The sequence below is a fragment of the Misgurnus anguillicaudatus genome, chromosome 9 (genome assembly GCF_027580225.2).
Source record: "Misgurnus anguillicaudatus chromosome 9, ASM2758022v2, whole genome shotgun sequence".
Classification (NCBI taxonomy): domain Eukaryota; kingdom Metazoa; phylum Chordata; class Actinopteri; order Cypriniformes; family Cobitidae; genus Misgurnus; species Misgurnus anguillicaudatus.
In genome coordinates this window covers 21,080,615-21,108,350 of record NC_073345.2, presented here as the reverse complement: position 1 = coordinate 21,108,350, position 27,736 = coordinate 21,080,615, and the positions used below count along the sequence as shown (strand labels likewise).

Sequence of the window (27,736 nt, the reverse complement as noted above, 5' to 3'; positions counted from 1 at the left end):
AATGCCCGACCCTCCTCTTAAACTAACAGACACAAAGAGACCAAATGAAATAGGAGCATGGAGCAAAAACCCCTTTGTTTCCCTCCAAGTGGCTCAAAGAGAAGAAACTGTTAGATCCAACAGCCAGCGGAAATAATTCACAGCTTCATTGTGTGACTATTAAGGTCGGCTTCTGTTTCAAAATATTTTGTCAGGCCTTCAGTGAGAGATGAGCAGAACCGTCTGGCCCTACAGTATGTGTGCGGCCGACACAATGACTCATTGTGACAGAACAGGAAAGTGGGCTTTTGGGATCTGGACAGAAAGGATATTAGTCACAACTCCCTGAACTGCCCCAATCTAAATTCAATTCACTGTGATGAGCGTAACTGCAGAATAGATGATGTCTATATGTTCCAGCAATAACATGTCAGCCCACCTGTCATGATGCTTTAGGAAATCTGATGTGCCATAACAGGTTTTTACTCATTTATGCCACAATGGGTTGTTCATTTTAGCTTAAAGTAAACATCCGCTGAAATTTTCTCAGTATTTATGACAGTAATGTTTCATGGGCTGATAAAATATGTTTTGCCTTCTCACAGATGTGCTCTGAATGGTGGCATGAATCCTCTTTTTTTTTAATATATATTCATGTAAAATGTGAACTATTACTACTGTGCAGTTAAAGGGACACCCCACTTTGTTTGAAAATATGCTAATTTTTCAGCTCCCCTAGAGTTAAACATATGATTTTTACAGTTTTGGAATCCATCCAGCCGATCGCCGGGTCCGGCGGTAGCACTTCCACCACAGCCCAGCACAATGCACTGAATCCGACCAGACCACCAACATCACGCTAAAAAACAAACGAAGAGTTTCCATATTTTTCCTATTTAAAACTTGACTCTTTTGTAGTTACATCATGTGCTAAGACTGACAGAAAATAAAAATGTGTGATTTTCTAGGCAGATATGGCTAGGAACTATACTCTCGTTTTGGCGTAATAATCAATAATATGCCGTAACATGGCTGCAGCAGACCCAATGATATTACGCAGTGTTCAAAAATAGTCCCCAGCTATTGAAAATTACCAAGAGGACTATTTTCAGGCACTAAACAACATCACTACGCCTGCCGCAGCCATACGGCAGCAAAGTCCTTGATTATTACGCCAGAACGAGAGCACAGCTCCCAGACATATCGACCCAAAAAATTCAACTTTCTATCCTCTGTCAGTCCCAGCACACGATGTAACTACAGAAGAGTCAAGTTTTAAATAGGAAAAATATTGAAACTCTATGGTTATTTTTGAGCATGATGCTAATGGTCTAATCAGATTCAATGGATTATGCTAAGCTATGCTAAAAATGGTAGCGCCAGACGCGGAGATCAGCTTAATGGCTTCCAAAACAGTAAAAATCAAATGTTTAACTCCAGGGGAGCTGGAAAATGAGCCTATTTTTTAAAAAGTGGAGTGTCCCTTTAATACTTCGAAAAATAAAGTTTGCTCCATTCTTAGCTTCCAATAACTGACATGCATTTATGGTATAAAAACTACGATTTACTTAATACTGTACTAGTATTAGGCTTTTATATACAGGTATTGAAAACAACAACAAAAGCAACAGGCTATTAAAGAACAGCATAGAAAACAAGAAATGTGATGTAATTTGTGCAACAACACTTTTAAAATAGTGTCTTACATTGTTTTAGTAAAGCTTACACAAGCTTTTAGTCAACTGATCAAATAATATCATCATTTAATATTTCATACTGGTTAGTCTTTACATCAGGACATCCAATATGTTTAAAACATTTTAAGTGCATGGGAGTTTTACATAACCAGATCAATATACACACTACATGCCCATACAGTATCTGCATAGAAGAAAGGCAAACAAACATTTACTTTTAGTTTAAACTGCTTTTAGTTTAAATAAATATTGTATCCATAATACTCATAGACTGTTACATAACTAAACACACTGGAAAGAAATGTGGCCATACGTCAACTTTATAAAAGCATTCCGGCCAATAAGCTGTCGTAATCATCATATGTTTTCCCTTTTATGTACATACAGCGGAGACCAGCGACAATAACATACACTGTTCCTTTAAATGCTAAGGATTGCTTTGAATCAACCCTTCGCTTCTCCAAATACTACAAAGGCAATTACAAGTATTCCCACACTTTTCCTCATAAACATGCATTTTTCAGCAACACAAAAAGGCCTGACCTCAGCCGTTTTAGAAAAAAGCAAGAATTCTGGGATGTCAAGCTCATAAAGACTTGTGCTGAACTGACTCATAGTAATAAACGAGATCTTTAGACTACCTGCTGCCAGCATCTGGTTTTGTACTACATGCACATTATGTGAGTGTGCGGGTATGTATGCTCTTCTGGTAATAAACCGGGTGTCAGGATGGCACAGTGTTAGAGAGCCGGGCGGAGACTAAGAAGCACAAAGGCTGTCCAGCTGTTCGGGGTTTAAGTATTTCACCACTTCCTTGATCCCGTCTTCGCAGCTCCTGATCTCACTGAAGTCTTTATGCTTGTCCTCCACTTCTTTGAACTTTCTCCAGGTGTCTGTGCAAACACAGAGGATGCATTAAACAAACCAAGAAGAATTAAAGGGATAGTTCAACCAAAAATGAAAATTATGTCATTATTTACTCATCCTGTTCATACATTTCTTTGTTTTGCTGAACACAAAAGACTATATTTGTGATCATGCAGGCAACAAGAGCAGTAGTGATTTCCATATTAGGAAAAAAAACTATGGAAGTCAATGGTGCTTAAAAGCAGTTTGGTTACAAACTATCATCCTTTGTGTACAGCAGAAGAAAGAAATTTATACAGGTTTGTAAGTTGAGGGTGAGTAAATGAAGACCGAAGTTTGATTTTTGGGTGAACTATCACTTTAAGTTAAAGGAATATTCAATTTTCTTAAAAGAAAAATCCAGATAATTTACTCACCACCATGTCATTCAAAATGTTGATGTCTTTCTTTGTTCAGTCGAGAAGAAATTATGTTTTTTGAGGAAAACATTGCAGGATTTTTCTCATTTTAATAGAGCCCAGCATTTAATACAAAACTCAACACTTAACAGTTTTTTTCAACGGAGTTTCAAATGACTATAAACAATCCCAAACGAGGCATAAGGGTCTTATCTAGCGAAACGATTGCCATTTTTGACAAGAAAAATAAAAAATATCCACTTTTAAACCACAACTTTTCGTCTAGATCCGGTCGTGATGCGTCAGTGTGACCCCACGCAATACGTCATGACATCAAGAGGTCACAGAGGACGAACACGAAACTCCGCCCCGTTGTTTACAAGTGTGTTGAAAGAGGACCGTTCCTACGTTGTTGTATGTCAACTGATACTAATTAATGTCTTTGTGTCAGTTTATTGTTTACAATGGTCCGTAAATTTGCGTTTTATATATGTAACACGTGACCTCCCTACGTCACTACGCATTTACGTTAGGCCGCACTGGACCGGACCTAGACGAAAAGTTGTGGTTTAAAAAAGCATTTTTTTTATTTTTCTTGTCAAAAAAAAAAGTTGTGGTTTAAAAAAGCATTTTTTTTATTTTTCTTGTCAAAAATGACAATCGTTTTGCTAGACAAGACCCTTATGCCTCGTTTGGGATCGTTTATAGTCATTTGAAACTCCGTTGAAAAAAACTGTTAAGTGTTGAGGTAAGTATTAAATGTTGGGCTCTATTAAAGTCCATTAAAATGAGAAAAATCCTGCAATGTTTTCCTCAAAAAACATAATTTCTTCTCGACTGAACAAAGAAAGACATCAATATTTTGAATGACATGGTGGTGAGTAAATTATCTGGATTTTTCTTATAAGAAAATGGAATATTCCTTAAACTTAAAGTGAGTTCACCCAAAAATCAAACTTCAATCCTTTTTTTACCCTCAACTTGTTACAAACCTGAGGAAATCTGGCACTTCCACTGTTTGAAATGAACATGAAAAATGAACATACAATAAGTTCATAGTAATTTGGGTTGTCAAAAATAGCATAATAATGGTAGAAAAACAACATACTGAAGTAGGGGTAAGTACATTTAATAGTTCACTTTAAAATGAAAATTCTGTCATCATTTACTCATCCTCATTTCATTCTAAACCTTTATGAATTTCTTTTTTCTGATGAACACAAAAGAAGATATTTTAATAATTGATTGTAAACACACAGCAGATAGTGACCATTGACTTCCATAGTAGGAATAAAAAATAAGATGGAATTTAATGGGTATGTCAACTGTGTGCTTACCATCATTTATCAAAATATTTTCTTCATAATTTATCACAATACTTCCAAAATATTTTTTTCCTACTATGGAAGTCAATGGTCACTATCTAATTACAGCATTTTTAACTATTTACTTCATCCATTTAAAAGTTAAAATATGTAAGTATGAAACGGACACAGTTTATGCAATTATACAAATATGTGTCTACAAAATGCATAGTGAAATAGAAAAAAATATTTCGTTTATTTATATGTACTGTAAGAGATTTTATTTCCTTTGGTCTCCTCTACATTCTTATATTCCCTGGCAGCTGAATGAGCTCCAAGCACAAATAGTTTAAACTGGCACAAGCAGACTCTGAGTTTAAAAGTCTACATAAGTTTTACCTTACACTCACTGTAAGACTTTAAGTAAAAACTTATCCAAATGGAAAATACATTTATTTAAATGAAAAATAGGAACGAGAGGCTTATAAATAAACAAACCTTCATTCATCGTGGTCAGTAAGGTGTAATTTTCTGGATGCTCTATGAGGTCTTTTTTCTGAATATCATCTGTCTCCATTAGATGCAAAACACCTGCGAAGATTGGCAGAAAGGATTTAAACCACTTTAAGAGACTTATGATCTATAATCAAGAGCTCATTATCTGTGTTACTTTCATTGCCATACAGTTACAAATCCAACCACATCTTGCAGACGAGAGTAAGCAAAGGTGGTTCAAGATTTATAAAATTGCTAAACTATAGCTTATTATACTAGGGCTGCGTCTGAAACTGCATACTGTACTGAATGAGATGAAGTACCTACTTAAAACCGGTAAAACAGTAGGTACTGTATAGTACATAGGTCTCCAACATGGTGGGCCAAAGCACATTTTATTAATAGTCTCAATTGTAATATTTATTTATTGCATATTTTTATGTATGTTAACATTTTAAACAATACTAAAACATATCAACAAGTAAAATAAAATAAAATCAACAAGTAAAACAAAAAAGTTTTGATTAGACTGTATCAAAAAGTAGCCCCCCAGATTGTGTTATCCATTGTGGTAGCCCTTGCTCACAAAAGACCCCTGGTATAGTATGAATCCTGGTAGTATGAATGAGATTCGGATGTACTACATCCGCCAGGTTGATACATCACGTGACATACATCATCATCACATCATGTCATACCAGTGCGAATAAAGCCGCATCACCGCTTTCCACCATTTCCTAATATGACATCACCTCGTTTTCTTTTATCCCAGGGGCATCATGGGATAGTGAAGTGTCCGTCGTATGCACACTTCAAAAATCTAACCGAAAGTAGTAGGTCATCCGGGTACTTTTCGCCTACTGTTTGGAAAACTATGGACTACTCTCCTCGCCTACTGCTTTTCATCTACTATATAGTATAAAAGTAGGTTTCGGACCAAGTGTGCCGTACAAGCCCTGAAAAGTGAGGCCAAAACGTCTCGATCGCCCCCCAGTGACTGGTCCTAGTATACTGTAGGTCATAAAACCCACCTCCTCCATGTTATTCAATGGGACTTGAGACCAACTAAACAATTTAATTACACTTCAAAAAAGCTTTTTCCGAAGCTGTTTTTTGTCATTTATTGTAGCTTTTATCACGCTGATGTAAGTTCAAGTGTTTGTTTTTAAAATAAATTGCTTGATTTCGCGGCTTTACTTTGCTAAAATCGCTAAAACCCAAAATCGCTACTGCACAGACTCAATACCCAAGATTTTAGCGCCATATCGGGACACTGGCGGCTTCACTTTTCACAAATGGAAGAGAGCGAACAGGTGTCGTCCATCTTTTTTTACAGTCTATGTTTCGGACGCAGTATAGGTCAGTAACTCAAAACATTAGCATCAATGACATGCACAATTTTTAACAGTATTACAGCTTTTACGCAAGCTATACATTTAATATGTGCATTTCTGGGAATCGAACCCATGACTCGTGTGTTAGCATTATGCTCTGCCAGTTGCTGCACAGAAATGGTGGGTACCTTTGCCATGCAATTACTCTTCACACACTCTATGCTCTGTATTATAACTTAAAGGTGCAGTGTGTAATTTTTAGAAGGATCTCTTGACCGAAATGCAAAACAATATACAAAACTATATTATCATGGGTGTATAAAGACCTTTCATAATGAACTTTTATGTGTTTATTACCTTAGATTGAGACGTTTTTATCTACATACACGAGGGTCCCCATACATGGAAGTCGCCATTTTGTGCCGCCATGTTTCTATAGAAGCCCAAACTTTTTTACTAAGTTGTCTCCGACGATGACACGGTTGTCCGGTGGCGGCTACCGCAGCTTCTCTATGTGTTTCAAAAATGAGAGGTGAGCAGTGGACTGAGCCGTTGGTCGTAATTTGCAACCTCACCACTAGATGCTGCTAAAATTTACACACTGCACCTTTAAAAAAAAGTTACCTTCAACGGTTTTCCAGACCTGCACCTCTACCTCTGTGGACCCTTGTCTCTCAATAGCAATCATCCGCACTTCCTCTGACTGAGAACCGGATGAGGACTCAACTTTATACACCAGCAGACTGTTATTGTCCTGACCGCGGTGGCACTCAGATCTGTTCCTCTCTGCTTTTAGCTCTGTAAATGCAAGTTAACAGATAAACACACGCTCTGTAAAGATAAAGCCTTTGCAAAGTTCTTTTTTACCTGGACAGATCTTGCAGCATTTTCCTTCTATCTTTATAGGATGTTGGCATGGATATTGTGCGGGACACGTGATGCGCCTGCATTCTTGAAAGCTGTCTCTGCAGGTGCACAGAATGCACTCCAAAACTTTCCCCAGCACAGGGTGCCACACATCACCATGGGAATAGGTCTTGCCACTGTACACACAAGCTTAGACAAAGTCAGAAACTCTACATTACTTTAACATTTTATCACTTCATATGATGTTAAAAAGGAAAGCACACAGAGTATGGCTAAAACGAGCAGCGCGATAGCCGGTTTACCTCTCTGATGTTTGCGCTGTAAAAGAATCTTAACAGTGGTTTCTGCGGATCCTTTAAGGTGTAATGTCTGTAGGTTGAGGCTTCTCGAGTTGAGGCCCCGCAGTGTTGACGGTGTGGCCCTAACGGATCGGCCCCTGACCTGTTCTGCTGCACACTGATCCACAGAATGCCTCTTGTGTTAGGATACACAAAAGCCAACAATGTAACACCGAGGCTAAAATGCATACAGCTTATCATAAATAAAACTGATGGTTTTGTATAATTCTTGATAAGGAAAATACATACAACTCCTCTGTTCAGTTGATGTCCTCCATCCCAAAATGATGCAGAATGAATAGTACCCTCTGTTTATTCAAGGGAGACATAATGTGATGAGGAGTTACAACCCTAATAAATACATCCTATCATTTACAACCTATACCATAAATGAAACAGACTATTATTATATAAATCGAAAAAGAGATTGCAATTCTGATGTTACCTTTGCAAACCAAGCAGCAAGTATCTGGAACAGAGACTGGAGACGAGCATGTAATGGGCTGACAGGTTTTCAATCCACAGAATATATTTCCATTCTTTCATAAAATGAGAATAAAGAAAGGAATAGGCTGTGAGAGAGATTTCTGCATTTCAAACCTTTAAAGGTGCAGTGTGTAAATTTCAGTGGCATCTAGTGGTGAGGTTGCAAATTGCAACCAACGGCTTAGTCCACTGCTCACCCCTCGCTTAGAGAACACATAGAGAAGCTACGTTAGCCACCACCAGACCAACATGTCATCTTCGGAGACATCTTGGTAAAAAAATTTGTCCGTTAAGGGCTTCTGTAGGAAAATGGCGGCACAAAATGGCGACTTCCACGTAAGGGGACCCTCGGTGTATGTAGATAAAAAGGTACTTTTCTAAGGTAATAAACACATAACGGTTCATTATGAAAGGTCATTATACACCCCTGATAATATAGTTTTGTACATTATTTTGCATTTCTGTCAAGAGATCCTTCTAAAAATTACACACTGCACCTTTAAACTTTTCAAAACTTTAGTGAATGAATGAATGTGAAATTTGCATGACTTACAGTACAAGTGCACATGACACACTGGTTGGACAGGCGAGATGGGATTAACTCATGATTGGTAAATGTTTCCCCCGTCTGATATACAGTTCCATTATGCCTACAGGTTTTAATTGGTGCCCGAAGACCAGCAGGAGTCCTGTGCTCATCTGTGCCATAAAATGTACCAATCAGAAGGTTCAGATAGTAATGTTATAGAAAATAAGTAAGTAGAATGTAAAGTAAATATATAGTCAATGACATCCTACAAATACCTATAAGCTATTTAGACCTGTAAGGTGTGATATTGTACCTGCACAACGAGGGCAGCATTGCTGTGAACTTGTCACTGGATTTTCACAGCGCAGAACAGGACACTTGATGCTGCTGCATTTCACATGACCAGACTACAAGGTTTACATAAAAGTAAATGAGACAGACAGAATTATTTTCCCATTTTCCAATTGAATGCAAAAATAGGCTAATGTAAAAAATGCCAACTGGTGCTGTCTTTGGCACATTAATCCTAATTTTAACATTTATTCAGTATTCAGAACAGTCCATAATTTAATACATTCAGCACAACTATATTGATAATACCTACTGCACTGTATATCGCCCTAACATTATAATAGGTGGGGCTGGCCTGCCGCACGGCACGCGTGCGCATGCACATAAACACGCAACCGATAATTCTTTATAGAGAATATAAACAAGTATTACATGTTAGAGGCTTATCATATGCACTCATATTCATCATTTATTTAAAACCTACAGCACATTATAAATAAAATAATTGATGTAGGCTTGTAATGTGGGTACGTACTTCGGTGCAAGTACAGCGCATGCAGGAGATGAATCCAAAGGGCTCCAGATAGGGATGCCAGCTATCTCCTGGCCTATACATCTTCTCTTTAAAAGTGCAATGCACACCCGACACTGCATGCAACACAAATACAATCGTGTATGACGTGGGTTTTGATTACATCAATCGACTGTGTCAACAAAAACATTTATTTTAGAAATTGCATTAAAACTTTCTTTAATAAAGACTCAAATACTTTATCACACACTGCAATTTCAATTGTTGTAATGCTGGCAGACGGATGCATATAAGTGATGCAAATAAAATATGATGCAAGGACAACTTACTTTTTTCTTGTCGCACTGCCTCCGTTTCACCCTGAACAAACCATCGCATTGTGGCCAAAATTAAAAGTTGTTTTAAGTATATCAACATTTTTCTTATCAAGAAACTGAGCCTTCACAAACTTCTCAGCACTTTGTAAGTACGACGGTAACTCGCTACAGTGCAAGTCTCTGCTGCGCTTCTAGGTTTTTTCAAAAGCGCCTCCTACAGGAAAACATACTAGTTGTTTGCTTATACGAACAGTACACAGTTGGTTTAAATAACTTAAATAGTCTGTTAAAAATAATAAAAAATTAAAACAAACAACAGTAGGTTGCAGGTCGATGTTTGTTGATAGGTTCATGATAGTGCCATGACAAAAAGTCTCCAGTATTTTCTATGCAAGCATTTCTTATTGAAATATTACCAATGCTTTAACAAATAATAAACGAAAAAGGATAAAAGCAAAAATATTACAGATGACTTAAGGAAATACCAGCCTAAGAAACATAATGTTTAGCCATTAAAATACAGACATGAATCCATCCACCCATTTTTATGCCACTTTATGCGGTTGAAACGAAAACATTATTGGCAGAGTTTAAACAATAAAAATCCCTAGACATGTAAGTGCATACATTTACATCAGTACATAATAAAAAATTTATTCTGAACCAAACTTAAAACATCAGACAGTAAAAATGCGATAGGAAGTCACATAGGCCAATATTCATTTGTCATCTTTTCAATATTTTAAACTGATCTTTGTAAACACGTGCTAACATTTCCATTTCCAAAAAGCACTCTGTATATGTAGATTTAAATACAAAACACTTGATCAGTTTAGATATCCTTAATCGCAAGATGTGCTGCTTGTTCCATTGATTCCCGATGGGCCATTTTGTATCTCCTCTGCATGTCCTTCAGCAAAGTCAATGCTTCCTCATAATCTTTCTTACAAATATTGTTCCCTCCACTGAGGACTTTGTCTGGATAGAGAATACATATAAAAGTACAACTGTGAGCACTTGGGATTGAAAAGACCATAAAGGAAAAGGTCAGATGAATCCTAAAAAATACATCAATCTGTTGATTAAAAGTAAGCATGGAGGTTGCCATGTCATTTCACTGAAGTTCATGCATGCAGCACAGTCAAACACACATGCAATCTGTTGAAGTGTTGAAATAATAATAGGAACAGCTGCACGGCCAAATAGAGCATTTTGGAAGTAAACACAGTACTGCACGGCCACTATTATAACACTGCAGTTTGCCTGTTAGTTGACTTGTAAATCTTCAAGAACGTGTTAGTGTTAATTCATGGCAAAATTTGTTTATTGCTCAGTTGGAAAATATTTTCCGCTTTCATTAATACCGAAACAACATCATTGGCCTTTTCTGACTTAACTGCGCTGGATTCCATTTTGATTTTGTCATTTTAATAAAAGTCTAATTAAGGCACTTCAAAGCAAAGCTGTTATAAAATCAAAGAGAAATGATGTAACTGTTACCTAAGGGAACTTTTCTTGTTGTTTTTGTCTCCTTCATTTGAGTAAGGATTTCCTTAACCTTATCCCCTTTTGACTTCTTTGGTCCTAGAGGTGGCAAATTATTAATCTGTGAAAAGAATGTTACGGATAACAGATGATCCAGGCTTCAGCACATGTGATTTATATCCTTTATGTTTTAAATAATGCACTTTATATATACAATTAACAACCTTTTTCTCTCTTTCAATATATGGCTTTTGGAGACGGTCAAGATTTGCTTTAGAATCTCTAAATACAAGAAGGTTCTTGAGCGTATGCTCCAAAGTCCTGACGGCATGTTGAATTCCTACATCAGGAGAGACAAACATTATTAATTTAAATGAAGCAATAGGCCCACACCAAAGCTTAGGAAAATTCTTACCAGAAATCTCAGGCATTTCCGGCTCTGATTCTTCATCAAATAAGATTTCATAACCGGCCAGTTTTTCTGGAAATACTTTACTATGTTTTTTAACCATTCTCTTCTCATCTTCTTGTATCTTTTGGTAATCTGATTCATGTGGGACATCAATCTTGAAGAAATAAAAAAAAACGTATGTTTGTTACATGCATCTTGCACATGTCTACATGAATGCTAATGTATAGACTTAGTAAATGTAGATGCTTTACCTCTGTCACAAAGAACGGCTCTTCATTTCGATTTGTCTCACTAGCTATGCTTGCCATGTCAAAATGCTCATGGCCTATGGCAATTTCATCTTCCTCTTCAATGCTTCTTTTAGATGAGGCACTGAATCCGGGGTTTAATCTATACTCTATGGGTAGAGTACTATCTTTTACATTATCTGGCACTCTTGGAATTTTAGTTTTTACCTGAAATAAATAAACCACCTTGTAATTAACTTGTTTTAAAAACATAATGAAGTTAGCATTTGTGTTACCTTGCGTTTAGGATTGACGGTGGGACTAATGCGTTGTTTAAGATCAGATGACTTTTTGCGTCTTATCTTAATACCAAGCTGTTCCTGCAGAAAACTGGTTAACATCGGTGGGTCACCTATATTGACAAACACATGTTTCATATTTTACATACAACCAAACCTCAACAATGAGCATTAAAATGCTGCCTGTCTATGCAAGAGTAATCTTACCACATCTCTGTGTTGTCAAGGGGTTTGAGTGAATAACAAGTTCATTGAGTTTGGGAAACAATGCCACAGGCAACAATGCCTCTTCCTCTGCTATCTAAGAAAAGAGTAGCAAATAGTTCTGATGTCAATGACTTTATTCTGCTGTCTATGTTTGTAGCATATCAAATGCTTTATAACAGACAGACCTGATTGTTGGACAAATTCAGATGTCGAAGTTCTGGGAAAGGTTGGCCAAAATCTTCAGGGCATTCATGATCCTTTCGCTGATCATATAATTGAAAAAAAAAATATTTTTTTTATAAAATAACATAAATATGAATTATGTATATACAGGGTAGGACAATATGATCCTACTTTGGATGTTCCTGTGGTTGATTTTTGATGGCTTAGCCTTTCAGAGGTATCTGTTTGGCACAGAACATAAATAAATTAACACATAAATATGCTTTTTTCAGTCTATATATAACACCCCAACTTTATCCTCTTACCATTTATTGTGACATCCTGAAATAAGAGAGGGTTTCCAGTTTTCTGCTTCATGCTATCGGGTTTAAAGGTTTTCTGAGCATCTTGTAAAGGTGCCATTTGTTCCAAGAATGGGACTCCTGAGATGAAATTTCCTTGTAGGTTTAAATGTTGAAGCCTGAATGCACAGTAAAACTGAAAATGAGAGGAAACACTTGCACACGCGCCAAACAATGAATGTCCAATTGTCAACTTGTTGCATTTCCTTATTTATTCAACTTTAAACATTTACAAACAAAACAGGACTCTTTAATCACTAGACATTAATGTTTACAACACTGGTATTTTCCTAAGGCTACAGCATTTTAATATCTTGACAAGCATTTTTTTGGATTTGCCTGAAGAGGGCAGTCTACAAAAGGAGAAAATACATGTTTGACAGTCTAACTCAGGGGTACAGACTCAACACAACTGAAGCAGCTAATTAAGATCTTACTAAGCATATACTAGAAACTAAACTTTGCAGGACACTGGCCCTCCAGGCCCAAGTTTGGGCACCCCTAACTTTTCTTTAAAATTTAATTAAAAAATAATAATAACAATGACTTACCTTTTTAAGTTAGCAAGGCTCATGAAGACACCAGGAGAAGTTAACCTGTTTTCCTCAAGCATTAACACCTCCAGAGTTTGAAAAAGCAAGACATCATGGTGTGTGCTTCTGAAAAAAAAATGTTTGTGATACCTTCAAACATTTAAATCCAAGTTGTACACTCACCTAAAGGATTATTAGGAACACCATACTAACACTGTGTTCGCCTTCAGAACTGCCTTAATTCTAGGTGGTATTGATTCAAAAAGATGCTGAAAGCATTCTTTAGAAATGTTGGCCCATATTGATAGGATAGCATCTTGCAGTTGATGGAGATTTGTGGGATGCACATCCAGGGCACGAAGCTCCCATTCCACCACATCCAAAAGATGCTCAATTGGGTTGAGATCTGGTGACTGTGGGGGCCATTTTAGTACAGTGAACTCATTGTCATGTTCAAGAATTTGAAATTATTTGAGCTTGTGACATGGTGCATTATCCTGCTGGAAGTAGCCATCAGAGGATGGGTACATGGTGGTCATAAAGGGATGGACATGGTCAGAAACAATGCTCAGGTAGGCCGTGGCATTTAAACAATGCCCAATTGGCACTAAGGGGCCTATAGTGTGCCAAGAAAACATCCCCCACACCATTACACCATTGCATTAATGAGAAATTGAACAGGTGTTCCTAATAATCCTTTAGGTGAGTGTATAGTTCCTTTATAAAATTACAGAGTGTAGCGTTCAGATATTTAGGCAAAATGTACTGTAATTGAACTAGTAAACATTTACTTTTCTTCAGGACAGGTACATGGGCCGGCCATATCAAGTGGAAGCATTTGCAAATGGTTTCCAGTTAGATGAAGCACTTTTAGATGGGGCAACAGGCCTAGATTTAATATACTTTCACATGTTATGCTATTAAAGGATAAATCCAACACCTGAAACAAAGGAAACATGTTTAGTGAGGGTGAGAGCAGGGTGTGTACATACTCACGTTCATATACAAACCGACCAACCTCTAATTTCTGAAAATCTTCAGCATGAATCTCCACAGTATGAAGACCGTTTAGTGATAGCTCCAATTCCCTTAATGCTGGAAACTTGCTGAAAGGTTCTTTAAAAAATAAAGATTTATTTTATATGCATATTATATTATTTTTATGTCACACTAAAAACACAAACATTTTAGACTTACAATTTCTTACCTAAAGTTAAATGGTTATCAGAGGCATTTATGTAAGCAATATTATCAAATTCCTCCAAACCCTCAAGTCTGGCCTGAAACAGAAAATGTCAGTCATGTAATAATAGACATGATTTAAAAAAAAAAAAAAAAAAAAAAATCTTACTTTTTGCAAACCCTGATAACTGATGTTGACAGAACAGAGGTCAGAGGGCTTATCCACACAATGCAATGTGACCAGAAGCAGATATAAAATGAATGCATGTCCCATTAGACAGACACTAATCCTTTTATATTCTTATATAAGCATTCTCACCAGAAGCTCTGCATCTAAAATGTTTCCACCACGCTCAGGTCTTTTCCCCGAGTGAACTTCAACATGTGAAACTTTGGTCTTTTTGGAAATCCTCTCTTCCAATGTATTTCTATGTGCAACAAGCCAGTGTCCGGCACCTTTCAAAATAAATATGATCACAGAGGTTAAAAAAGATACTATTAATGCTACATTTGAAGAATCCAAGAGATTTATGCTACAACCTTTATTACTTGGATGAAAAAATGTTCTTATTGGGAAACATTGTGTAGGGTAACTTTCTCCATTGTCCAGTTTGTAAATCCCCAATCCTGTCATTTCTTTAGCAAGCAGTTTACCTAGACATAAACAAAACATAATCAAGCCAACAGAACAAAATACAAAGACCCAGCAAATTAAAACCACAGGAGGCTGAAAAATACTTTCTCAATGCTTATTATATGCTTATTAAATACAGCATGTCAATCATTATCAGAGTTCTAGATACCTTAAGGCCAGGTTTAAAAGAGATCTGTACAACAAACAGGTGCATTTATACTTGCTACAATAAGTTCCAGTGAGCCAAAAACGCATCAAAGATAGGCTAGTGGCACTTTAGTGACTGTATAAAAGTGATATATTCAAATATAAAACTTACATTTAGTTGTAACAACAGAGACCCTTAGCAAAATAGCTCTGAAGCAGAGTCTGCGTTGCACTGTATCCTAGCAACTGTATGATTTTGGGAAATGTAGTACTTGCAAAATGTTAACGATTTCGGTTACTAGTCTGGTGACATTGTAGTTTAATAGATACAAATAAAAATTGTAACTTGTATATTAAAAGTGAAACATATTTTAAAAGACACTAATGTAAGCGAAAAAATACGTTTCGAGCTAGAACGCAAGTCGTTGTTTTCGAACTACATTTCCCACAATGCACCGCACGCGGTTCTTGTTCCGCTTTTACTATGCAGCGCTTGTTGTCGTCTATGCGCGCATTGCGCACAGCCGTCTGCTGATGTGGAAAACTCTGTATTATTGAACTATGGATCTCTAAATAGATCAGATCTGCGTCTGATGATGAACGTGTAAATTCGGAGGATATTTCGTTTAAAGAGAAGCGTTAATAAAAGGTCAGTTCACAAATTGTGTGTAATAAAAGTGGCTCGGTATGTTTATTTATTTGTGCACGTAAATTATAGTATTCACTGTACTAAGGATTTCCTGTCCCGAATCTATGACTATTAAGTGTGACTAGGATTAGGACCTTTTCTTGTTTTAATACATAAGGGGGTCAGTGGAGGCAAGTCATGAGGCATTTATTTGTCATTTGCACAACTGGAAAAACATTGAATGTGCATTGAATTGCTTGCGATAAAGTTGACCTTTGATATATGTCAAGCCTCGAAAGATTGATGTATACTAATGTTTTGCAGTAATTTTACGTACTTGAATCTCAGTATTCTTTCTTCTGCATCACCCATGTAAGATAAAACAATATAAATGTTCCTCTAGGTACATTTATCCTTTAGATTTTAAATAAAAAGTGAGATATAAGTAGATTAAATAAATTTATTATCAAGCACATTTCTTTTGCATAACCTGTAGTGAGCATGCTCCTGTTTTTGTGTAAAACACAAGGGTCATGTTACAAGCTCAAAGGTTACTGTATGACTGCGTGTCATAAAACACTGTTTACTTGTTTATCCAGGAATGATTGACAGCATGGCATCTAAAAGCTACCCAGAATTCCACCAGACTCAACCTGCACAGACATCATTATTCAGACAGCAGAAGAATGGTCCAACATACAGAATACCGGCTCTTATCTACATAAGTGACGCTCAGACATTTCTTGCCTTTGCTGAAGAACGCAGCACTCCACGTGACAGTGATGCAAAGGTGTTGGTCATGAGGAGGGGATCACTTCAAAATGGATCCATTCAAGTAATGTATACCTTTCAGATTGTTATGCTTGTATAACAACTGCTTTGTTTTGAAATTTCTTCTTCTTTCTTACTCTTTCTACACTTTGTATAGAAAAAAATGAGCAGTAATAATTTGTGTTACAAATCTTGACAGTATATTATACAAATTTGGAATAATATACGAGTTAGTAAAACTTACAACATTGGAATTTTGGGATGAACTATCCCTTTAAATAAATTGTATTCCGACATAATTGCCACACGAATAAGCACAATTTAATAAATGACTATGATATATTTTCAGTGGTCTCCTGTTCAAACACTCTCCTCAGCCTGTTTGCCGGACCATCGCACTATGAATCCTTGTCCAGTCTATGAGAGGAAATCCAAAACCGTCTTTCTGTTCTTCGTCTGCATATTGGGTAATACCACAGAAGAAAGTCAGATTGTTACTGGTAGGAACCAAGCCCATCTGTGTTACGTCACTAGTACAGACTATGGCCTAAGCTGGAGCAAGACGACGGATTTAACAAACAGTGTGATTGGAGATGAGATTACTAATTGGGCTACTTTTGCAGTCGGACCAGGACACGGCATTCAGATGAAAACCGGAAGATTAATCATCCCAGCATATGTGTATTATATTCATTACAGATGTTTCCCCTTCCATTTCCCACTCTATGTTAAGCCTCATGCTTTATCATTCTATAGTGATGACTGTGGCATCACCTGGAACGTGGGGGAGAAAATCCGGATGAGTTCTTGTGAGTGTGAGATGGCTGAGATCCTAGACCATGCTGATCAAAGTCATTTGTACTGCAATGCCCGTAGTATGCGTGGCCACAGAGTAGAGGCTTTAAGTCAGAGCAACGGAGCAGCTTTTGACAAACCTCACTTTGCAGAGAAACTTGTGGAGGCCCATTTCGGTTGTCAGGGTAGCGTACTGAGCTTTCCCGTGCCCGAGTCATCAGGAGGAGAGGGCAAGAAACAAAACGATTCCTCAACACAATTCGACACAAAGACATGGTTAGTCTATTCCCATCCAACTGATAAAAAAAAGAGGAAGGATCTTGGAGTTTACTTGAATAAAACACCATTCAGTACTAATGGTTGGAGCCGGCCATGGATTATCAACAAGGGTCCAAGCGGATACTCAGACATGACGCAGTATGGGCAGAACTTTGCTTGCCTTATGGAGTGTGGAGAGAAAAGTGAGATTGAGGAGATAGCCTTTGTGGAATTTAAACTCAGTGATATAATATGTGCTTGCGATGTGTAAGGGAACAGGTGCAGTGTTGGACTTTTACAACGATCTTTTGACAGATATGCAATAAAATATACATAACTGTATTATCAGCGGTGTATAAAGACCTTACAACATAATGAACTGTATTGTTTTACTTTAGAATGAGATGTTTTTAACTTATTGTAAAAAAAATCACATTGTGTGGGGTCACTCAGTTATTTCCAGTCTGAGCTTTAACTGGAAAGCTCAACTTAAGGCATAAACTATAATTTATAAATGTTACAAGTAATGTATCATCAACATTTTTTAAGTTTCAGTTACAGAGTTTCAAATTTTATTACATACACGGCCATACACAGTACGACGTGCAGTAAAATGCTTGGCACGACTAGTGTCCGCATTTTACAATAACAATTTTACAGACTAGAAAAAAAGAAAAGAAAAATAGAAGAAATCTATAAAAGAGATTTATTCTTCCTAGTGAGAAATTTACACAATAGTTAATTATTAAGACAACAGTAGACTATATGAAGAGCTTAGATTCAAAAGCTAGATGCCACCTCTTTAAAAAATGAGATTATGATTTTGACCGAATGCTCTTGACACGTATTATACATTCATCAAATAATTTAGCTTTAAATCCACTTAATCCCGCACTTAGGCCATGTATGTACAAAGTATGCATATGAATGAAATAGAAATAATGCAACCATTATGCATATGAATAAAACAAAGAAATTTGAGATATGCACATAAATGAAAAAAAAATGAAAGTGCAATCAGACAAACAGTATGTATGCATGTGAATATAAAATTGTACAAAGAGACAACAGGACTGGAGTATTAAAGGCATAGTTCACCCAAATATGAAAATTGTGTCATCATTTACTCTCATGTTCTTACAAACCATTTCTTTGTTTCAATGAACATGAAGGAAGATATTTTAAGGAATGTTTGCATGGTCAGTGCGTGTGTCCATGGCTGTTTTTACATTAATTTTTATTTATATTTTCAGTAGATTTTTTAAATAACTTAAATGGTAAAAAATGTTATTTTATTTAAAAAAAAATATGAAGATAAGTTGTTAAAGCTTGTTAACAAGTAGCATTATTGTTAAATGTCACTTTAACTGCACTGTACTACAGTAAATTGGTGACCAATAAAAAGTAAGGAAAGATTAATTCAGTGCCTGGTCATAATTTTAATGAAATTTACCACCTTTCACGTGCAGATAGACTACTAGTTCAACAAAAATAAATTAAATTGTTTAATTAAATAAAACATTTTGTTGTTAAGCAAAAATAAAAAGGACTTGAGTCGCCGCCTCTTGATGTTAAGCCTAATATCCAGTTACGCCCTTTAAATAAAGCACTGGCAGCCTCAACAGTAGGCTATATGTGGGTTAGATTTAGGGTCTGTTTGAAAAAGCCAAGTGCTGAAGCAAGCTGCAGGGACAATCTGGTGCTATAAGGAACATTTCGGACTTTCTGTAAGTGGCTGGCCCGCATGTGGACTTGTTTTAAGACTGCACTGGATATTGCGTTACGTAGTTAACATTTACAAACAGTTACACTGTATGCGGCATTTCATGTGGCGCTGCGCAGATTGATTGGTCTATGACAACAAAGTTACCGCGAGAGCGAATCGATTCGGCTCTTGTATATTTGGCTCTCGCGGTACTTGGAAGCACTGATCGGTCTTTGTCCTTGAGAAGCAACACTGAGCTAAAGTTATATCAAAAACAAGCGCTGCGTATGCTTTAAATTTAAACAAGACATTTCGCTTTCATTTTGTCGTGTTTGTAAACAGATTCATATAGGCCTACAGAGCAAACTGCTGCAACTGTTTCCAGTCCTCTATAATACTGCTATTGCCTATTAACCTTGTGTTATACACTTTGGTGAAAAATAACAAAGAAGCCCACACTGAACAAAATGCTCCAAATATAATTTAATAGTGCAACGTTTTGACTTATCAAATGTCAAAACATTGTACTATTACATTATATTTGGAGCATTTTAATCATTGTGCCAGCTTCTTTGTTGTTTTTTTCTGTGATTTATTATTCGCTGCCAAGCACCTGAACCCAATTCTTAGCGGTTTGGATGTGCAGACCATTTTGCATTCTTTAGTTATACACTATTGTGTCATAAATTTTTTTTATCTGGTTCTAGATCTATTTAACAATGGACAGTAAAACACATTCAGGAACCAAATCGAGACCCTTTCAAGTAACAACATTATTCAAACAGGAAGAGAAGTGTTCGGATTCTGGACAGGTGACCTATAGAATTCCATCTCTCATTTATATCAGTGACAATCAAACCTACCTTGCCTTTGCTGAGAAACGAAAAACAGCAGATGATACAGATGCTGATGTCCTGGTGATGAGAAAAGGAATGTGGAAGGATGGAGAGGTTGAGGTACGACATGTTTTGTTTTAGCCAGTATTACTCATATTTTGGCCTGTATGCATCCATTATCTCTGCCTCTCTACCTTATAATTCAGATCTAAAACCTTTACTGAATACACACACACATATATATACACTAATATATACACAATATATAAATATTATATTATTGCTTTTTGCACCTCAGTATTGTACCGCTGACAAAACATAGTGCCGATTCCAAGTGGACCATTGATGACAGCAGCTTTACACATTACAAAAAGGAGCGTAGCACAAAAAATTCAACTACTAACATGTTTTTATTTCAGTGGGATAATAACCATGAAGTGCTCACTTCGGCTTGCCTACCAAACCACCGCAGCATGAATCCATGTCCGGTCTATGAGAAAAGAACCAAGACCCTGTTCTTGTTTTTCATCTCAGTTCCATTTGGAGTTTCTGAGAAAGCCCAAATAAAGAAAAATAAAAACCAGGCACGTCTTTGTTATGTAACCAGCAAGGACACGGGCGAAACCTGGAGCCGTATCACAGATTTAACAACAGATGTGATCGGTGACCAGGTCAAGACCTGGGCTACCTTTGCAGTTGGCCCAGGGCATGGTATCCAAATGCGGAGTGGGAGATTGATTATTCCGGCCTATGTGTATCATTGCCACTTAGATCATAAGCCCACACCTTATGCTTTTGCATTTTACAGTGATGACTGCGGAAGCACTTGGCATGTTGGAGAACGATTGGCTGATGAGTCTTGTGAGTGTGAGATGGCTGAGATCATAGACCATGACGGTACGAGCCATCTGTACTGCAATGCTCGTAGTACGTCCGGCCACAGAGTTGAGGCTCTGGTTGAAGAAGCTTTCGACAAACCTTCATCTGCATGTAAGCTGACTGAGACCGGATATGGTTGCCAGGGCAGCGTGTTAAGTTTTGCCCCTGATCAAGGATCGGAAAACACATGGCTGCTCTACTGCCATCCAACCAATCCACGGCAGAGAAGGTCCCTTGGGGTCTACTTGAATAAATCTCCATTGGATGCATCAGGATGGGTAGATCAAAAAATGATAATCCATCATGGTCCCAGTGGATACTCGGATCTGGCTCATTGTGGAGATGGAGAACATTTTGCCTGTCTTATAGAGTGTGGAGAAAAAAGTGAGGTCGAACAGTTGGCCTTTGTTATTTTTAAGCTTTCTGATGTCATTCAAGCCAAGAATACTGAATGAGAGAAAACACAGCATTCTGGGGGAAAAACTACGTTACTTTCATTAAAAAATATGTAATGACTGCTATATCTACTGTTTTATTATGAACCACACGCACGCACGCACTAATTTAGGGAAATGTAATAAAATGAAAAATTAAGGAGATATATTGAATTTATGAAACACCTTTTGGATTTATGGATGTTTTTGGAAGCAGAGCTAACAGGAAGTGTGACTATGAATTATACCAAGCAGAAATATTTCTGTTTATAGACAATGAATCATAAACATGTGCTATTACTGCATTTAATCTTTAGGGAGGGAGATGTAGCTTGTGTCAGCAAAAGTACACACTCTAAAAAATTTCATGACCCCCAAAGCATCTGCAAACACTGTAAATGGCCCCAGTGCAAGTCATTATTTTATAATCAGCCTATAATTAATTGCCTGGGTGGAGCCCAATAATGCAGCAGCACTGTGTATTTAACAATCTCCACTGGCTGTTTTGGGATGGTTAGATTTTAAATTTATCATTATGTTCACAGTGGGTGCTCTGTGGTTTTCAGCTATCTCCTCAATGCAGATAAAGTTTACACAATATTGAATAGGAAATGAAAACTTTCTAGTTTGCTTTTATTTTATAGATTCAAATCAGACATTCGCTGAATTAAAGGCAGAATAAATGTTTTTTCATTTTTCCTAAATCTCCAGATAGCCTAGATAGTTGGGGGGGGGGGCTGAAGAGGAACCAGTTTTGGTTACAGACTGTGTCCGAAACGGCATACTTTCCTACTATATAGTAGGCGAGAAACTGTGACAAAAGTGTCCAAATTCACAGTAAAGTAGGTCACTAAAAAGTACATATTAAATAAATAATAAATACTAGGGCTGGGCATAGATTAATCTCATACAAAAAAGTATTTTTTTGCATAATATATGAGTTTGTGATGTGTGTAAATATTATGTATATTTAAACACACACACACATACATGTATATTTAAGAAATGTTTTATTTAAATATAATTTTTAATTTATATATAATTTAGAATATATAAATAAATATATATACAAAATGTTTCTTGAATACATACATGAATGAATGTGTTTGTATTTATATATACATAATGATTACACACAGCACAAACTCATATGTTATGCAAAAAATTACTTTTATTTTGTATGAGATTAATCTAGATTAGATAGAGAATACTTATTTTAAGCTCTTTAAAGGAACACGCCCAGATTTTGGGAATTTAGCTTATTCACTGTATCCCCCAGAGTTAGATAAGTGCATCCATACCTTTCTCATCTCCGTGCGTGCTGTAACTCTGTCTGACGCAGCCCCCGCTAGCTTAGCTTAGCACAAAGTCTGAAAGTGAATGGCTCCAGCTAGCAAACTGCTCCCAATAAGTGACAAAATAATGCGAAAATTTTCCTATATTCTCAGAAGGCGAAGCACTGCTACTTGGGCGGAGTGATTTGCACAACTTTGACCGAACTCTCTGCTCGGCATGTTCGTTTAAGTATTTACTTATTCAAATACAAAATGACAATTTTAACATGTTATAGCAAATTATCTGTTGGGTATTTTGAGCTAAAACTTCACATATGTACTCTGGCGACACCAAAAATGTATTTTACATGTTAAAAAAAAACTTCTCTTGAAGGGCCTTCGAACACACCACAAATTCATTTTTATGTTAGTATTTTTAATATAGTTCATAAACCTAGTAGTAATTTTAAAACATTCAAGACTTTAAATTGTTTATTATTACATTCTGGTGTATTTACAATATAGTTGAAACAAAACTGCATGCAGATGTTGTACTGTTGCTGGAAATTTGTTGCCATGATGGAAATTTGTTAAAAAAAAAATGAATCACTGAATCAAGGATACCCATTCAATTTACACACCAAAGGTATTTTCATGTCTTAGTGGTTTTGTCCACCCAATCCCATACATGTATAGATCCATCGGTAGCTGCAGAGAGAAGAGTGTTTGGTCGTGATGGATGCCAAGCATGGGTGGTAACCACAGGTCGGGAACCACTGCATTCTGCTTCATAAAACATATCATGACCTTGGTGTGAAAAAGTAGACTGGGGTGTCTGTGCCTCTGTGCTCCAATTTGTTGTATTGTAAATCTGTACTGTCCCATCAAACCCTTTAAAAGAAAAAAACATTTACAGGTTATTGAGGTGTAATGCTGTACATTTTGTAATAAAAAGAAAATACATTTTAGACACAATCATGACGCGAACAAAAAGGATCTTTACTTACCAGACACAGACAGACAGCTGTCAAGAACAGAAGCCCAAGAAACATTCAGAAATTCATTCTTTGCCGAGTTGTGTTGAACGTTTAGTCGAGTTTGACAAAATGGATTCTGTAAATCTCTTGGATCAGACAGCACCATGTGACCAGATGAAGAAAGTCTTGCTATTGTACATACTGAAGGTTCTGATTGAGAGCTGCTCTTCCTCAGTCCAAAACACCAGTGCGGTCCACTCATGCTCTCCTTTAGAGGATAATGACGGGTCAAAGGGTCTCTCGTGTCTCCCATAAGCAGTGTGCCATTACTTGCACAGATGAGAAATACACAAGCGTTGAGAAACTGCAAACAACTCACTGAATCTGAGCAGTCATTTCCTGTCAATAAATAAATTGATGAAATAAGCTGTTCTGAATGATTATATTTTAAATAAAGATTTATTGTGTTTTGACATTACCTGTGGTATACAGAACTCTTCCTGTTGCTAACTCTGTCAGTTGAATATTACTAGTTAAAGAACCATGAAGTACTGCAGGCTCTTCAGTCAAACCAGGTGCTATTTGACAGCCTTTTGCAGTTATGTTTTTGGGGTTTATGACTCCAGTCCTTTTTATAACATCTGTGTTGCAATAACAGGTTAGAAAACAAATGACATATTTTTGCAGCATGAAATTTTATTTCTGCACGTCTTTAATTATTTGTTTTCTTCTTACGTTCCCTTTTATTTAATAATTAAATATTACAAAAATTACATTTGAAATTTGGAAGACAAAATAGCACTTGTGTGTTTAAAGGCAGGGTGCATGATTTTTGAAAAACACTTTGGAAAAGAGTCGAGTACCACATCACACTTGTAGCCAATCAGCAGTAAGGGGCATGTCTACTAACAGACTTGGTTGCATATGTGGGGTGGGTCTATCAATAGAAGGTCCAGATTCTATTGGGGTAGGGGCGTGTAGTGATGTTACATTTGAAGCGGGGCTTCAGAGCTTGTGTCAAGCAAAAGTGGGCGTGCCAGATAAAGCATCGATTCGAAGCTTGTGTTGTTAACGTAGAAATCACGTGACCAATGACAAACAAAGCTTCACTTTTTGCTCAGTCACGTGCGCGCTTCGCTTTGCGTCAGAATGTTCGAACCCCAGAGGTTTTTCAGTTATTGCATTATTCACATTTTAGTCCCACATAATACCGAATAGATAGTATTGTATGTACATATACTTGTGCGTGTGAAGTTGAACATTATTCAATAAAATACAGTATTGAATCATATGAATATTAACTCTTATTAATCAATACTGAAATTTTTGCCACATTAGAATTAGTAAATACATTTATTATACTGACCATTCACACACATGTTGTCTAAGCTTCATTTGTACACATAATATTAATATTCATCTGAATTTCATCAGCTGCTGTTGCTTCATTGACGGAGCTTTTTCCAGAAGCAACTGCTATATGTTTTATTAACCAAAAGATGGCGCTGTTTTTGACACCCTCGTTGAGGCTTCAAATCATGGTTCGAAAAACAGTAAGGGAAGTATTGGTGCTTGATTCGATGCTTCATTTCCCCATCACTAGGGGCGTGTTTGTTTAGGTGATTTTAATGTCAACATTGGCTTTCAGAGATCATGCACCCCGCCTTTAAATGATTAATGTATTATCACTATTAACTGCATTTCTAATGTACTACACAGACACAATCTTACCGCTATCATCTCCTCCAATATCCCAAATCTGCAGTGTTGAACTAGAACCTCCACTGGTCACCACACATCTGTAAACATGTATAATCTTATGCGCTTCACTTGTTCACTAAACTTGTAACATTTCACACATAGTCTAATGGTGTAAAGACTCTTTTTGACCACAGTGATTTAAAGCGATACTTCATCTAAATTCATGCCATTCCAGATGTATGACTTCCTTTCTCCAGTTGAACAGTTTTATAGAAAAATGCTATCAAGTTATTTTATATGGTACATGCTTGTTTTTTTTTTCAATTTTGCTAAGCTCACATTAAACTTTTCCCTCACAAATGCATTGTTTCTCTTCAAAGGGCATAAACTGTATTTCCCACTGGGGTCATTTGGATTATTTTAATAATGGATACATGGGCTTTAAGGAGCTTCAACCAGGCAGACCCCCCCCCAATAAGAAGATAGCACGACAGCATTTTAATACACAATTATGTGTGTTCTTCTGAGGAAAGAAAGTCGTGTACATCTGAGATGACGATGTGCAAATTGTGAGAGTTTTTTTGTTTTGGATAAAGTATTTAACAGTGAATAAACACTTTTGAAGATCAACTTGTCACCTTGTTCCAGGGATGTGTATCAAACACTCAACAGGTTCTTCTGAAAATCCACCATGCTGTACTTTGAAGTCTCGCTCGGCACAAAGACCCTTTACAATTGTGAACAAATATAGATAATTAAATGGGTTTACATTTAGGCACGTATCATGGGTGTGCATTGTTTTCCTCTTTATTCACCTGGTTGTCTCCTGCATATAACTTAAGAGGCAGAAGTAATTCCAAGATTTCGTTTCTTGTTCCATTGTACCCTGCGACACAGATACCTAAAAGATGGGAAAGACCTTTATAACCTGCAAAGTGGATTTTATTTCTTCAAATATTTTGGGGATTTAAAGATAACTTACTTTTGTCACCTGTCCACTCTATAACTTTTGTGGGATGCTCGAGTTGAAAAACATGCAGGTCTTTGTATCTAAAATTAGAAAGGCGTTGAATAGATCATACAGTCAGGGAGCACATTAGGTTTTGAGGCACTGTTACTACTTATAAGAAATATAATGTTGTATTTCTACTGTACGACTCACGTGTTTAGAGACTCAATAAACCAGTCATCATCTTCATCAGACGATATATCCATACTTAAAAAGTTTCACGACATATTTCCACAAGCAGATTTTTAAAAACGGGGTATACTTCCGGGACTCATTCTTCTGTGCGTATGTTTGTGAACGCTGAACGTCGCGTGTCGCCACCTGTCGGCAATCATGCACCAGCGATCTTTCTTCAGCTCATGAACATCAGATTTATGTGTAATCCAGCAGATGTCACTGTAACATCAAGAGAAATATTTTGTTCACATAACTAATAATACTTTATTGTATTATTCACTAAAGCTACATATATATTTTGCAAAAATCTAGTTTCCAGTTTTAATTAGTGTTCATGATAGCAATCAGCCAACCTCATTTGTTATTAAAGCTGATTACCGGTATTCACGGTTCCCACATTGTTCAATGAAATCTTAAGTTGTTCACATCTTTCAGAAGGGGAATTTTACAAAGAGAGTTAAGTTGGTGAAACGTGTGAAAATGGGTCACGGCATTATTAGCCTTTATCCTAATGTGCGTCATCTAATGCATCACAAGGCCGTACAAAACATTCCCCCCGTGGACACAAAGAAGAACATTAGCCAGATCCAAAATTAATCTCATCTACTGTTTCGCTGTTTAGGTCAGGGACTAAAACCCATTGCAGATGTAGCAATCTGCTTTAAAATTTCTCAGAGGTGCACTATGTACACTTGGTTTCCTACTTTGCCACGCTGCCGTGGAAAATGACACATAATATAGACAATTATTGACAGGCTTTTAAGCTGTCTATGTAGAAATGGTCACATTTGCCTGTGTTTTAGCTCACCTTATTTCAGAAGGCAGAAACCATGGCGACCGAATCACCCACATAGGCCTACTGTCCAACATAAAAGACATGAAAATGGAGCTACGACTCTTTCTGAAATATCACAGTGAAGGTTGAAGTGCCTTTTGACGATGACGGCACGTGATCTGACCTTCCTTTCAAACCCCAAATCCCCTCAAATCTGTGGGTAGATACTGAAGACTGTCTCATGCAAATGAGGACATTTAAAATGACATGGTGATTCATAAGAACCCAAATGCAAGGATGATAGAGAGCTTTTGTCTGAATGTCATGAATCATGAGCATCCTGTATAGTGAAAGGTAATTGTGTGTGTGTTAACATCAGTTTATATTTAAAAAGGATCATCTGTGATGTTTGCTTTGGCATTCACATTTTTCA

The 27,736-nt window shown here is 36.9% G+C and overlaps 5 protein-coding genes across 7 annotated transcripts; 2 read left to right on the top strand and 3 right to left on the bottom strand.

The window, feature by feature from the left end:
• Positions 1-1,711: 1,711 nt before the first annotated feature.
• On the bottom strand, positions 1,712-9,838 carry chrdl2 (chordin-like 2). Its single transcript, XM_055180362.2, has 11 exons — positions 9,447-9,838; positions 9,121-9,233; positions 8,608-8,701; positions 8,319-8,464; positions 7,725-7,818; positions 7,529-7,587; positions 7,244-7,415; positions 6,942-7,130; positions 6,699-6,872; positions 4,744-4,836; positions 1,712-2,569 (listed from the first exon to the last, which is right to left on the bottom strand). Exons 1-11 carry the CDS (start codon positions 9,532-9,534, stop codon positions 2,436-2,438), a joined length of 1,356 nt encoding a protein of 451 aa, XP_055036337.2. The 5' UTR covers positions 9,535-9,838; the 3' UTR covers positions 1,712-2,435.
• A 134-nt stretch (positions 9,839-9,972) lies between these two features.
• On the bottom strand, positions 9,973-15,427 carry xrra1 (X-ray radiation resistance associated 1). Its single transcript, XM_073871291.1, has 18 exons — positions 15,257-15,427; positions 14,844-14,957; positions 14,630-14,759; positions 14,473-14,551; positions 14,329-14,401; positions 14,140-14,237; positions 13,913-14,061; positions 13,140-13,247; positions 12,553-12,707; positions 12,419-12,468; positions 12,250-12,327; positions 12,065-12,158; positions 11,855-11,970; positions 11,583-11,786; positions 11,335-11,485; positions 11,144-11,259; positions 10,935-11,040; positions 9,973-10,412 (listed from the first exon to the last, which is right to left on the bottom strand). Exons 2-18 carry the CDS (start codon positions 14,935-14,937, stop codon positions 10,267-10,269), a joined length of 1,947 nt encoding a protein of 648 aa, XP_073727392.1. The 5' UTR covers positions 14,938-14,957; positions 15,257-15,427; the 3' UTR covers positions 9,973-10,266.
• Positions 15,428-15,561: 134 nt separating this feature from the next.
• neu3.1 (sialidase 3 (membrane sialidase), tandem duplicate 1) lies at positions 15,562-18,686 on the top strand. The gene is made up of 3 exons (XM_055180363.2): positions 15,562-15,733; positions 16,312-16,547; positions 16,833-18,686. Exons 2-3 carry the CDS (start codon positions 16,314-16,316, stop codon positions 17,805-17,807), a joined length of 1,209 nt encoding a protein of 402 aa, XP_055036338.2. The 5' UTR covers positions 15,562-15,733; positions 16,312-16,313; the 3' UTR covers positions 17,808-18,686.
• Positions 18,687-18,843: 157 nt separating this feature from the next.
• LOC129423865 (sialidase-3) lies at positions 18,844-21,477 on the top strand. 3 transcript variants are annotated; one of them, XM_055180358.2, is made up of 3 exons: positions 18,844-19,263; positions 20,089-20,197; positions 20,497-21,477. In XM_055180358.2, exons 2-3 carry the CDS (start codon positions 20,162-20,164, stop codon positions 21,409-21,411), a joined length of 951 nt encoding a protein of 316 aa, XP_055036333.2. In that variant the 5' UTR covers positions 18,844-19,263; positions 20,089-20,161; the 3' UTR covers positions 21,412-21,477. The 3 variants fall into 3 exon arrangements, with proteins under 3 accessions (XP_055036333.2, XP_055036331.2, XP_055036332.2); XM_055180356.2 differs by having other exon boundaries at positions 19,949-20,197; XM_055180357.2 differs by lacking the exon at positions 18,844-19,263 and having other exon boundaries at positions 19,732-20,197.
• A 1,661-nt stretch (positions 21,478-23,138) lies between these two features.
• wdr73 (WD repeat domain 73) lies at positions 23,139-27,485 on the bottom strand. The gene is made up of 9 exons (XM_055180987.2): positions 27,337-27,485; positions 26,505-26,747; positions 26,325-26,392; positions 26,158-26,243; positions 25,981-26,069; positions 25,373-25,440; positions 24,121-24,282; positions 23,672-24,040; positions 23,139-23,555 (listed from the first exon to the last, which is right to left on the bottom strand). Exons 2-9 carry the CDS (start codon positions 26,555-26,557, stop codon positions 23,317-23,319), a joined length of 1,134 nt encoding a protein of 377 aa, XP_055036962.2. The 5' UTR covers positions 26,558-26,747; positions 27,337-27,485; the 3' UTR covers positions 23,139-23,316.
• Positions 27,486-27,736: the final 251 nt, after the last annotated feature.